At 37.9% G+C, this 14,119-nt stretch overlaps 1 protein-coding gene across 11 annotated transcripts in view; it reads right to left on the minus strand.

Moving 5' to 3' along the window:
* The window catches only part of PTPN13 (protein tyrosine phosphatase, non-receptor type 13 (APO-1/CD95 (Fas)-associated phosphatase)), a 155,488-nt gene that overhangs the window by 62,422 nt on the left and 78,947 nt on the right, over nucleotides 1-14,119 (minus strand). For 9 of the 11 annotated variants that reach the window (XM_014545968.1, XM_014545964.1, XM_014545967.1 and 6 more), the window contains 4 exons: nucleotides 8,225-8,387; nucleotides 3,385-3,802; nucleotides 3,145-3,242; nucleotides 1,537-1,593 (listed from right to left, as the gene is read on the minus strand). In XM_014545968.1, coding sequence (XP_014401454.1) covers nucleotides 1,537-1,593; nucleotides 3,145-3,242; nucleotides 3,385-3,802; nucleotides 8,225-8,387 — 736 coding nt within the window. The remainder of the gene's footprint in view (nucleotides 1-1,536; nucleotides 1,594-3,144; nucleotides 3,243-3,384; nucleotides 3,803-8,224; nucleotides 8,388-14,119) is intronic. The other 2 variants (XM_005874096.2, XM_014545969.1) reach the window with 1 other exon arrangement.

Here is a 14,119-nt window from a genome sequence, read left to right on the forward strand (position 1 = left end):
ATGACCTGGGCACTTACAAGCTCCATGACCTTCTGTGACATTCAGCCTCTCTGTGGTGTGGTTTCTCATTTGTGAAAAGGACATAATATTAGCCACTCACCTATTATTAAATGAGAGCTAAACATAAGTGTTTAGTACACAATAAGCATTCAATAGCTGTTATTCAATAATTACCACCATTACAGGCATTTTAATAATTATTTAGGCACACAGGTATTCTAAATTCACTACATGTAAGACACTTGATCATCATAAAGATATATACCAGGGTCTTAGTAACTTAGGCCCAAGTACCTGTATAAGTTCACTTTTTCTTTAATGATATCCCCTCAGATTTTTCAAGATTGATATATTTTTTAATAATAAGATGAAAATAGCCTACATTTTCCATGAGTTTTTAAGATACTTGTGTGTATTTTTACACTATGACACAATTTTACTTCCAAGGAAAATTTTCTTCTCTCAAAGACCTGGTATGTGTATTTCTTGGTTCCTGGGTCAATGCTCAACCACTGAGCAACACTGGCCGGGCGGTATGTATATTTCTATGAGAGAATGAAAATTATAGATAATGGCACTCTGGTGTTTGAGTTTTGACCTACAAAACCAGCAGTTTCATATGGTTCAATCTACTCTTAATGCCTTCATTTTTTCTTGGTTCTCAAGTCTGTTTCCAGGCACATTAGAACTAACCTCAAAGCTTCATCAAGTTTAACTATATTAAAACATCGATTAATATATTTGCTTTCTTCTCATCAGATTTCTGATTATTTCAACTTCAAGAGTTTGAGGGTAAGAAACTAGTGTATGCAGAGTAAAACATTCCTTCTTCCCATGAAAGGTGCTAGAAAGATCAAGTAAGATAATGTCCATGCAAGTATTTTGTAACCTAAATTCTAAAAATGGTGAATCCACTGACTTTGAAGTAACTGCACAAAGTTTCGTCCCCTAACTTTGTTTCTTAGACTTCTAAACTCTAAATTTCAACATTTTAAGTCTTCAGATTCTTCCCATAATATTTAGGCTAAGACTCAAAGCTAGTCCCTACTTAGTTCTAAGCTTTAATCCTGTTCTCACATACCTCCATGCAGAGATTCATGCAGTTCCTGAATCTGTTATCTTTTCACCTATCTCCATATCTCTGACCATATTACGGCCTTGGTCTGGAATGCTTATCCTCAACAATCTACCTGAATAAATCCTTTTACTTCAAAATTCAGCTCAAGATCTCTTTAAAATAACTGCCTCAATTAAAACTCGTTAATCAAAATTATCTCTCACCTGAATTATCTTAGCTTCCCAATTAGTGTCCATATCTTTAGTCTGTTGTTTGTCTAGTTCACCAACATTAGCCTAAATGATAGGGCCCACCACATCACTACGTGCTGCAAATGCGTTCTCCTTTGACTCCAGTATAAGGCCTAAAATCCTTGGCACGGATTCAGAGACGCTTTGTTATTAGGTCTAAGACCAGCTCATAAGGTACAAGAGAAAAGATATGATGGAAAGGGGGGGAAAAACATTGTGTAAACCTACCATTTTCTTTTAAGGGAACTTGGGATGAAGAATTTCCAGAACTATGCAAAGTCATTCCTGTGGTATAAATTAAATTATTAGACAGTTTATAAAATGATCAGATATTAGGTATAGAAGTAATTTCTTCTGATAAATGCATAAAAAGCAATAAAACATTAAGGTAGCATTTTCTTTTATTTATACTCAGAAAAATATGTCTTCCCACAATAGGCTTATTTACTATTTTTAATGTCCAAGTTAAGCATATCAACTTGTTTTGCAGAATAAACTTAAAAACAAATGTATTGTTTATGACAATGACATTTTAATATGCCAAATATGAAGTGATGAAACTGAAATGATTTTTAAAAACATGTGTTCAAATGTTAAAAGAAAATCCAATATTCAATAAGAATGGATAACCTTAATTAAAAAGTGCAGAAATAAATTTTCTTTCATGGATGAGTTTTATTTTATCTGTGTTTGTCTATGGAATATTTTACTATTCTACATCTGATATGTGATGGATTTCTTCTATGTAGATCAATAGCTTAGACTCTATAAGAGATCCCATTATAGTGAATGTACTTTGAAAAGTATTTTCTGGGCTATTTTTAATATATAAGATGACTTTGTTTTTTATATGTTTAAAGTTTTTTCCCCCCCACTAATTCAATTAAAATTGATGATAGTACAATCACTGAAAGTTTGGAAGCCTGTATTAATAAAGTAATGTTGCTTTCCATACATATTTATCAACTATAGTGTTGAGTTCTTTTTTGACTTCATTTACTTCACATATCCCCAAACCAACTACAGGATGAGAAAATACTAGTTTCTAACTTTGTATAATTGGGAGTTAAATGATCAAACTTTGGTCTAAGGGAGAGATAACTAGTATTATTTGGTGAACAGCAGAAGATGGTTATTCTTGTTTCCCTTTTATCTCCCCAGCTGTTTCATATTTTGAGGAATCTTTTGGACCTCTGTGCTTAAATAGCTATTCTTCTCAAAGATCAATTCTATGCATGTCCCTTTTAAGATGCATAAAGCAACAGGAAACCCGAACGTATTACCTTATATAAGGTATTGTGTGTTTATAAACACACAACTTCTCTACTTATATTAATAGGCCCCACCTAGCTGGGAGAATTTGAAAAACTTAAATCAACTAGGAATTTCTACCTACCAACCCATCCAGTCTGTTTTTAGAGACAATTCCATTCATGCTATTCTGAAAGTACCTTAAATAAACCTTTCTTCAAAAAAAAAAAAACCAAAAAAATACAGCATTAGTGGAGTCTACTCTCACAGGCTTGTGAGGAAAACCCAAGGAAAGGACAACCAAAGCCAAGGGTTCGCTGTCTGGTTCTCTTGGTAAGATGGTCATGCCTTTTAATTGCCACCAAGAGAAAGCTAAGAGTCTGTGCCACTAAGCAATCAGTTGTTAAATCATTCTAGTATTTCACTTGGTGCATTTTAAGTAGCCTAAAAATTTTATATTCACAAACAGTTTTGATAATTGGGACATAGAACCAAAAAAAATTCTTTGGTAAATTACATTATCTCATTCACTTTACTATGAGCACCAGGTACGGGGGAAAAGAAGGTAAGCTTGTTTATGCTGACCTATAACATATGCTTGACCAGGGTCTTCAAAAGATGAGGAGTCTGATTCATGTTTCCTCCTTTCAGGACTTCTATTTAAACTTGCAACAGACTTTGAACTAAAGAGGAAAAGGAAGGTAGGAGGAGGAAGTGTCAATGTAAAAAAAAAAAAAAAAGGGTGAAAATAATAAAACAAAAACAAATGGCATGAAATGTAGAATTTACAAATATGTAGTTCGGGTTAGTTAATTATGTTCTTACTTATTAAGTTTTGTGACTCCTGCCAAAGATTCTGTATCAGATCTTGCCATCTGGTGAAACGGTTTTCCTACCAACTCCACAATGGTTTGTGAAGGGGATTCCATGTTAACAATGACATTTTTCCGATGAGGAGAGAGAGAGGCCTGACTGAGATCGTGGTATGATTTGCTCATCTCTCTAGGCTTTTCCTCACACGAAGCTTTGCCACTCTTCTCCTTTGAACTTTTTTGCAATGGCTGGTAAAGCGACAGCTCTGAGCAGGAGAGCCTCTTCAGAATCTCAGCTTGAACTGACAGAGGTCGAACGGCAAGTTTGTTCAGGGTGCTGCTGGCCAGACTGCCAGTGCTGATTGCTCGTCCCAAATTAAATCCTCTAACGGACTCCGCTTGGAGATTCAGGCTCCTAAACGAAGCTCTCTCTACAAGGAAATAGGATTGCTTTACACGATGGAAACACTGCAGTACCTTTATGAGAAGAGTTATTTTAATAAACAAAATACAGCATGCAGTTTTTAATTGTCTTGACTGCCAGCATAAGTAGAAAGCTTTCAAAGTGTGGCAATCCAGGATTTTAAAGAGGAGGTTGGAAGGTCTTGGTTTTCATACCATCATCTCTCCATCCTTGCAGCTTTCTCCCATTCAAGGCCTGGTTAGCATTTCCTACTTCATCTAACGATTCCCTTGGATCCAATAATGTTTGGGCTTCAGGCTTACTGACCCCAAATTCCCAATTATCGGTTTCAGTTAGAAATGAGAATGACATTTGACAGAGAAATTTTCAACCCTAGTAGTGTGTCTGCGAAAACCAAGGATGGGGAGAGAGAGGTGACACCTGGATAGGCCAACATGGTGAGATCATGCCAAAAAGGAAGCTGAGCAGAGGAGTTTTGCCCAGAGAAAAAGTTCTTAATTATTATATTTTTAAAAGCTTAAGGCAGATTGTGGTGATAGTTGCACAGCCCTGTGGCTATACTAAAAACCATTGAATTGTACCCTTTAAATGGGTAAATTGCATGGTATGTGAACTATATCTCAATAAAACTGTTGCCACAAAAGGCCTTAATGGTAAATCATTTCTTTTGTTATTTCATTACTATGCCAATCCCACCATCCAATCTTGTTGACTTTTTATGATTTAAATGTGGCACAGGAGCTGTGGGAGAATCAAATATTAGTTGTGTTCCTTTCTCTTGGTTTCCGTTCATTTACATGATCAAGGAGCTGGGGTTCTCTTCATGCTTAAATTCCTTTCACTTCTAAATATACCAGTACATCCAAAATGGTCTTTTAGAGGTTAAATTTAGAGACACCTTATAACAAGTGCTTGGCTATTCTATTTTGGAAACTAATGTCATGGAAGCATTTAAACATTTGAGGCTATTAACAAAAGCACTGCATCACAGAATTTTTGCATAAAAGTCCTTCCATGTAAATAAAGGACCAGAAGCACAGAATTTGAAATGATTTAGTTGTTCATGCACTAGTAATCCACATCACAAGGCACTCCATTTGCCACTCCCATGTAAAGTACCAACCCTGTGTTGCAGCTCTAAGGAATATAGCTCGACTACTTATGTAAAACAGCTGTAAAACTTCCTTTTAAAAATGTCACACACACACACAAAAAATAAAATAAAATGTCAACTGTTGCTGACTTGGATCTTTAGATTGTTTTATTATTTTCTAATTCTTAGGAAGATTAATAATGAATACTTTATCTCAGGTGTAAATAGATAGGAAAATACCAAAGGTTTGTAATATTCATGCATCAGGATGAAGTTTAAATAAATATGTCTCATTGTCCTCAGAAAAATTCAATGTTCTTTCTCTGAAGTAGAAGTGGACACCAAGTTAAAAACAGGATAATAATTTTTAAAAAAGACTTTCATTTAAAAATTCCCACAATGATCTTTAGCCTAAAATACAATTTTTATTAGAGCAGACAACATTTCTATTTTCTTTAATAAAGATGAAAAACTGAATCTTACACAGATTCAATTACCAGGAAATACCTTTACATTCAATACATTCTTCACCCTTAAGGCAAATGTAGAACAAATTTTGGCAGGAATAGAGACAGCCAGTTCTGTTTAGTATATATCTCTTTTGTAAACATCAAGGATTATGCTAGTTAAATCCACTCATATCCTACTCCTGTGTAGGACTTAAAATATTGCATATATTTATGGGATGGGATCATAAATCATCCAGTTACCTGGCTTATCCTACTGCTTTCACCTGGAAAAAACTCTAAGCCAAGATGGGATACAGATTAGAATAAGCCTACATCCTAATACTAATGTTCCAAATTTGAACCCAAAGGCTTGCTAGTTCCACACTCAGTCTGCACTCCACACTTCCTAATCTTTCTTTGTGCTCTTTATTGTTCAGTCCCTTTTATGGTTTTGTAGTTCCTTATACGTCAACTTAACTGTATGCTCTTTTGAGTTGAGGGACGTCAGTTATTTTTGTTATCCCACAGCACCTAGCATGGTGTCTTACAAGTAGTAAGTGCTTAACAAATGATTATTAATCTTAATTTAATTCCATGCAAATTAGTTCTTCAAAAGCTCATCAAAATAGAAAGATTATTGGATTAGAATTTAAGAGACCAGGGTTTCAGCCTTGTTTGACTTCTAACTCTAAGGCTAGGTGATACTCTATCTTCTCTGAACCTTTTTCCTCGTCAGTAAAGTTTCCAACATACTGGCCTCTAAGGTTCTTTCTTTCACAATTCTATAACTCTAAAGAAGTAACATGCATTTGCTAGCCCTTCAACATCCTATAGATAACACCAGTTATTTTCACTTGTCAGATAGTTACATGGGCAGGCAGTTACTTCTAAGCCAATTCTAACCAGAAAATAATTCCTTTGAAAGTTTAACAAAATCTGGGGAAAATATAGATTAATACCATTTTAAAACGCTTTCCCATATGAGTTCAAGGATCCACAGCTGTTGTATTCCCAGGGCAAATCTGTGAGATACAGATAGCATTCCCACTTCATGGATGAAGAAAGTCAGACTCCAAAAAGTCAATTATTTTCCTAAGGCCATACTACTGCTACTACTAGAAACAATGGTGGTAAAACAATTATGGTCATGATAATAATACATACTTATTCAATATTTACACTGTGCCAGGCATTTTTAAATTGCTTTACAGTACATTCATCTTCAGAGCAACCTTATGATGTATTATAAGGTATTCTCATTAGGATAATCACTTTACAGATAGGGAACTAAAGCAGAGGTTTTAAGTAGCCTGCCAAGATTCAGAACTTATAAGTAATAGTGTGAGGTTGGAATTCTGGCATCTGGCTCCATAGTTCATGATCTTCACTATATTGTTAAGATCTATACTACATTATTCTTTAGTATAAGAAATGTTGAAGATGGAAGGCTAGCTTCACAGATGGTCTTCTGATTATTTTTTACTATAGTACACTATGCCACATCTATAATGATGTAACCTTCATTTGTTCAATTCTGGTTTGTACTGAATATGAGTCCAAGTAGAAATACTGGTAACCCTAATAAATTAGATATTTCACTATAGTTTGGAAACATATAAATATTTTAGCAAAGCAGGAAAAGAAAAGGAATAATGAGATTATAGCAGTAGTTATCATATTTTAGCATGCATAAACATCAATACTGAAGAAAGCCTGTTAAAATACAGATTCCAGGAACCCAATGCCCAAAGATTGGGATATACCATGTTTCAGGTAGGTTTCTGGAATCTTCATTTTTAATAAGCATACAGCCCCTACCGTCTTGATTTTGAAAGGCTATTCACAGGTTGCCATCACCCCATTCTCATCCCACGGGGAATATAATTTCTGTAAGATTTCAGGATGTGAGAAAGTTTGGATAAGGAATTCAGAGAGCTCTGATGCACAGGTCATGAGTGCTATTCCATTAAATTTTTTAAACTAAGCCTTCAGAGTGTTTAACTTGAAGTTTATAACAATATACTACGCAGAACTAGATTTTGTATAACTATATACTACACAGAACTAGATTTTATATAACTTTAAGTCTACATGTGGTCTTGCAAAGTTAACCTTCAAATATTTCAGTTCTGATTGAGATGTTCTTTCAGAGCTGAATTACTTTCTTCTGCTGGTTCCTTTTTAAAAGAAACCAAAACCACTCTCCTGACCATTTATATCGGGTACTTTGGCTATTCATCTCAGTCTCAAAACAGGACACACCCAAGTAAAACTAACAGGTGGGAAATGTGCTAAGGTATGTAACTTCATCATGCTGGGTGCATACTCCCCTGCCCCCTGCCTGTTTCCCAGGTTCTTTCCCCCATCTGGAAAACAACTTGCCATTTATGTTCAATCTATTTAATTATTTTTGTTCTTCAAAATTCCAATTCAAGCGCCATCACTCAAGTACCCTTGTCTTTGCTCCCCCTCTCCTCTTCTCATGATCACAGAGCCTGTACGCTATAATCTGTCATTCAAACCCTGACCCTCTATTGTCTACTATTTATTGTTTCATGTATATTAGTCTTACCTTCCCAAACAGTGCTTAAGTTTACTATGGGTAGAGAATATAATCCAAACGTCTATAACATTTACATCAGTTATCCTAGGGATAAACACAAAATATATATTTCAACAGGTATCCCCTGACTGATCTGGGGTCGTTTTCAAAATGAACATGAAATTGAAATTTCGGCTTCTTTTCACACTTTTCTAAACTTGACTTAATCATTTAACATCTAGATAGCTTGTAATTTTTATCCTAAACATGGAAGTGCTTTTAAAATTTGTGGCAAAAACCATGCATACACCCTGGAGTCACCTGTCATCGTTTGTGTCTCCTTACCAATATCTTGGGCATCTTGGTTGCTCTGTCTTGCTTTCATCTGTAGCTGGAACTTATGCTGGGAAGAGCAGAGATGCAGCAGGTATTGGCATACCTTGCTGTTATCTGTCTGGAAGGCATGTTTTATTCCATCTGATGTATTCTGCAATGTGATTTTCTTCTTCTACAATATTAATCAGGGGCATTAATTATTAGGATATTTCCCTATCACTTTAATACATGACCAAATTTATAAACAATAATTAACATGTAAATATTATTATTTCACATTATTAGGCATAAGTATTCCTTGACCTACATTCAATACAAGTATAGAAAAATATAAACCAGTATTATTAAAAATTCAGAAAACAAATGAAATTAATATCATTTGCATGTTCACAAATTATAGCCTAAATCAGACTATATACCGGCCACCAGCAAGGAAAACATAGTTTAATGAGATTATTGATATTTTTAGTTTACTGCAATGCTTAGAAACACCAAACCCATTTGAAATGGAAAGTACAAGAAATGTAAGTTTTACTGTCTTGGATAAAGAAAATGAAGTTCAACAAAAGTTGATTTATTAATATCTATATATATAAAAGCCGAAGCAACCGAATGACTGGTCAACTGGTTGCTATGATGCACACTGACCACCAGGGGGCAGACGCTCAATGCAGGAGCTGCCCCCTGGGGGTCAGTGCACTCCCACAGCCAACCTCCCATGGCCGGCCAACCTCCGGTGGTCCCATCCCCCCAGCTGACTGGCCAACCTCCAGCGGTCCCTCCCCATGGCCGGCCAACCCCGATCGGCCCTGATCAGGACTGGGTGAGACGGCCCTGATCAGCCCCAATCACCAGCCAGGCTGAGGGACTCCACCCATGCACAAATTTGTGCACTGGGCCTCTAGTATAATAATAAGAGATGTGATTCAGTCAAGAAGAATCTTGTTGGTATGAAGGCTGATATGGAAGTTGCAGGAAGTTAAAAGAAAAATTTGGAATGGAGATGCACTGAATAATGAAACTGCTGAGCTGAAAAATGAACACATCAATTTTTAGAGACGGTAATTCTTAAAAAATTCAGGGAAAGAAGAACCACAAATTAGTCTTATTTCCCTGATGTTTCTTGAAAAACAAATCTTTCTTGTGTAAGAAGGGCATCCTAAAATGTGACCTATGTGCTGAGGCTTGAAGGTGATCTGTGTGCCTTAAAAGTCTAGCATTCAAAATGCGAGATCTAAGACTAATGTGTCTGGAGAACTGCTTGCGTCCAGGTAGATTGTACACTAGTTCTTGGCTTCTCCTATGGTACAAATTATTCTCCCTACTTCATGTCCCTTGTCTTTGACTTCAAATGCAGAAATAAGTAAGCATAGAAAAGTCAATTTGGAAGGCTCACAAAAGATACAATAATGGAGTATTATTCAAACTTCATTCATGCAGGTAACATTTTCATAATTTCTGGTCTTGTTTATAAATTGCTTACGTACATAAATTCACTTAAAGAAACTTTATATCACAACTGTAAACAGAAAGCCAGTATCACTTACCATAAATAGAATCCAACTATAAAAATATGTAATCAATGTAATAAAAACAAAATAGGATGCTGTTGCCAATGAAATCTCTGGGACCCTGTTCTCTTTGTTAAAAAAACAAAACAAAAAACCAGCATTCCAAAATGGCTGCAGAGTAGTGGAAGCTACACTCACCCCTGCTCCCAGACTCAAACCGAATTTACAGTTAAATTATAGAGCAATCAACCTGAATCACCAGCTGAATGTTAGCTGAATGTTAGCTGAATGTTATGGAACTACCATAACCAAGGGTTTGCAGAAGCCACATAGAAATTGGTCAGAGGGCTGCAGACAGGGCACGTGAGGGAAGCAACCAAGCGATGTGTCTCTCTCAAATTGATGTTTCTCTCTCCCCTAACTCTCTCCTATCCTCCCCTCCTTTCTATTCTCTCTGAAAATCACCTTAGGAAAAAATGTCCTAAGGTGAGGATTAGAAAAAAAGAATTTAAAAAAATGAGGAAACCCCAGGTGAGGGGCTGAGAGGCTGGAGGGTATCTCAACTGCAAAACTCTCTCACCACTTGGAGCAACAGGGACAAGAGGAGGAGCCTGCATAGCACCTGGGGGTGAAGCTCAGTGGGGACTTAGTCGTCTGGGAAAGAAGAGAGTCTGCTACAGCTCCCCATGCACCTCCCCAGGGATGAGCACTCCCATGGTTACAGCACCAGCCTGGGGAGCGCACTCTGCCATGCTCGGTCCTGCGGAGGGATCTGCTCGCTGCACCCAGCAGTGATCTTTGGAGCCCTCATTTTCTTGGCAGGCTCTTGGCAGAGACTCAGTGACTAAAACTGTGGCTTTAAAAAGGGGACCGGTCTCCCCGGCCTGGTGTGCAGAGCCAGCACCCACCCTGACAACCTGATGAATCACTTGGCTGGCCCCACCCTGTTGAGTTCAGCTGCAAAGGGAAGCCAGAGTGCTATGCAGAGCTGGGACTTTTGGTGCACATCTCCTGCAGAAACTTTGTCTAGGAAACAGATGGGTGGGTGCGGGGTTGTGTGGCCACATTGCAGGGGGACCACTTCCATCTCCCCTGTGAGATCACCCCATGCTACCCCAGGAGGGGGAAGAAGTGACCAATCCCCTCCTACAGGTTTGCAGGCACCACCCCCAAAGGGAGACTGTTTGAATCTGCTCTTGCAAATTCCAGATAACGTGCCCTGCAGGGGGGAGTGAGAGCTGGGACATTCAGAATGTGAGTGTCTGGGAGGCTATTGTTTGGGACTAGGACAAAGTGCTTGCCCCCCTTCTGTGGGCTGGACCAGCATCACACAAAACAAGAGACTCTTGATCTGTCCCCCTGAGCTTGGTGACTCTGCCAGGCTGAGCTTGCTCCTGCAGAGGGGCTGGCTGGCTGCACCCAACCTGAGCCTGTAGTGAGCCTGTCCAACGAACTAGAATTGGAGACTCTAGCAGAGACTAAGTGGTTTGATTGAATTGGGGCCAATTTCCCATCAAGATACCGTTATCATAAAGCCATCATAACAATTTTGGGAGTCATAGCAGATCTATCTAATACAGAGAGACAAAATGGGGAGACAAAGAAATGTGCCTCAAAAGAAAGAGCAAGAGAAACCCCAGAAAATGTATCAAATGAAACGGAAGCAATCAAAATACCAGATGAAGAGTTTAGAACAATGGTTATAGGAATATTCAGGGACCTTAGGAGAAGAATGGATGATCTCAGTGAGAACTTAAAGAAATTGTAAGAATTAAAAAGGACATAGAAACCATAAAAAATAACTAGTCAGAAATGAAGAATACACTAGAAGGAATAAATGGCAGGTTAGATGAAACAGAGGAGCGAATCAGCAATTTAGAGGACAAGATACCAGTAAGTACCCAAGCAGAGCATCAAAAAGAAAAAAGGCCCTGGCTGGCATTGCTCAGTGGTTAGAATGTCAGCCTGTACAACGAAGGGTCACAGGTTTGATTCCTGTCAAGGGCACATACCTGGGTTGTAGGTTTGATTCCAGGCCCTGGTTGGGGCACGTGAGGGAAGCAACCAATCGATGTGTCTGTCTCAAATTGATGTTTCTCTCTCCCCCAACTCTCTCCTATCCTCCCCTTCTTTCTATTCTCTCTGAAAATCACCTTAGGAGAAAATATCCTAAGGTGAGGATTAGAAAAAAAGAATTTTAAAAAGTGAGGAAAGCCTAAGGGACCTCTGGGACAATGACAAGATAACAACATCCATATCATAGGAGGTCCCAGAAGAAGAAGAGAGTGAGCAAGGGATAGAGAACCAGTTTTAAGAAATAATGACTGAAAACTTCCCTAAATGGTGAAGGAAAAAGTCATACAAGTATAGGAAGTATAGAGAGTCCCAATCAAGATGAACCCAAAGAGGGCCACACCAAGACATATCATAATTAAAATACCAAAGATTAAATGAAGAATACACTAGAAGGAATAAATGGCAGGTTAGATGAAACAGAGGAGCGAATCAGCAATTTAGAGGACAAGATACCAGTAAGTACCCAAGCAGAGCATCAAAAAGAAAAAAGGCCCTGGCTGGCATTGCTTGGTGGTTAGAATGTCAGCCTGTACAATGAAGGGTCACAGGTTCGATTCCTGTCAAGGGCACATACCTGGGTTGTAGGTTTGATTCCAGGCGGTTGGGGCGCGTGAGGGAAGCAACCAATCGATGTGTCTCTCTCAAATTGATGTTTCTCTCTCCCCTAACTCTCTCCTATCCTCCCCTTCTTTCTATTCTCTCTGAAAATCACCTTAGGAAAAAATATCCTAAGGTGAGGATTAGAAAAAAAGAATTTAAAAAAGTGAGGAAAGCCTAAGGGACCTCTGGGACAATGACAAGATAACAACATCCATATCATAGGAGGTCCCAGAAGAAGAAGAGAGTGAGCAAGGGATAGAGAACCAGTTTTAAGAAATAATGACTGAAAACTTCCCTAAATGGTGAAGGAAAAAGTCATACAAGTATAGGAAGTATAGAGAGTCCCAATCAAGATGAACCCAAAGAGGGCCACACCAAGACATATCATAATTAAAATACCAAAGATTAAAGACAAAGAGTGAATCTTAAAAGCCAAAAGAATAAAGCAATTAGTACCTACAAAGGTGTTTCCATAACTTTCAGCTGATTTCTCAATAAAAACACTCCAGGCAGAGGGACTGGCATGAAACATTAAAAATGGTGAAAAGCCAGGACCTACAACCAAGACTACTCTATCCAGCAAGTCTGTCATTTAAAACTGAAGGCAAAATAAAGAGCTTCACAGACAAAAAAACACACACACAAAAAAACCCCCAAAAAACTAAAGGAATTCATTACCACCAAACCAGTATTGAAAGAAATGTTAAAGGGCCTACTTTAAGAAAAAGAAAAAAAGAAACACAGAGCGAAAGGAACATAGATATAAAGAATAAAATGGCTATATAAACCTATCAATAATAACCTTAAATGTAAATGTATTAAATGCTCCAAAGAAAAGACATAAGGTAACTGAATGGATAAGAATACGACTCAGGCCCTGGACAGTGGCTCACTTGGTTGGAGTGTTGTTCCATACACCAAAAAGTTAAGGGTTCGATTCCCAGTCAGGGCACATACCTAGATTGAGGGTTGAGGGTTTGATCCCTGGTTAGGGCGTGTACGGGAGTCAACCAATCGATGTTTCTCTCTCACATAAATGTTTCTCTCTCTCTCTCTCTCTTTCTCTCTCTAAAATCAATAAAAAAATATCCTCAGGTGAGGATAAAAAACAAAAACAAGAAAAAATGATGCAGTCAAACCTAGATTCTCAAATGTCTCCCATCTCGAACAATTTGCTTCTCAACCTGACAATGCTTTTTATGCTGATACCTAAATGATCAGTCACATGTCTCTCAGGTGACAAACAAAGGAGAGAACATGCGAGTATGAGTCAGTTTACCACTGTTAAAACACACACACACACAAAAGAACCCCAAAAAACTAAAGGAATTCATTATCACCAAACCAGTATTGAAAGAAATGTTAAAGGGCCTACTTTAAGAAAAAGAAAAAAAGAAACACAGAGCGAGAGGAACATAGATATAAAGAATAAAATGGCTATATACCCCTATCAATAATAACCTTAAATGTAAATGTACTAAATGCTCCAATGAAAAGACATAAGGTAACTGAATGGATAAGAATACGACTCAGGCCCTGGACAGTGGCTCACTTGGTTGGAGTGTTGTTCCATACACCAAAAAGTTAAGGGTTCGATTCCCAGTCAGGGCACATACCTAGATTGAGGGTTGAGGGTTTGATCCCTGGTTAGGGCGTGTACGGGAGGCAACCAATCGACGTTTCTCTCTCACATAAATGTTTCTCTCTCTCTCTCTCT

The sequence above is a fragment of the Myotis brandtii genome, unplaced genomic scaffold (assembly GCF_000412655.1).
Source record: "Myotis brandtii unplaced genomic scaffold, ASM41265v1 scaffold424, whole genome shotgun sequence".
Lineage (NCBI taxonomy): Eukaryota > Metazoa > Chordata > Mammalia > Chiroptera > Vespertilionidae > Myotis > Myotis brandtii.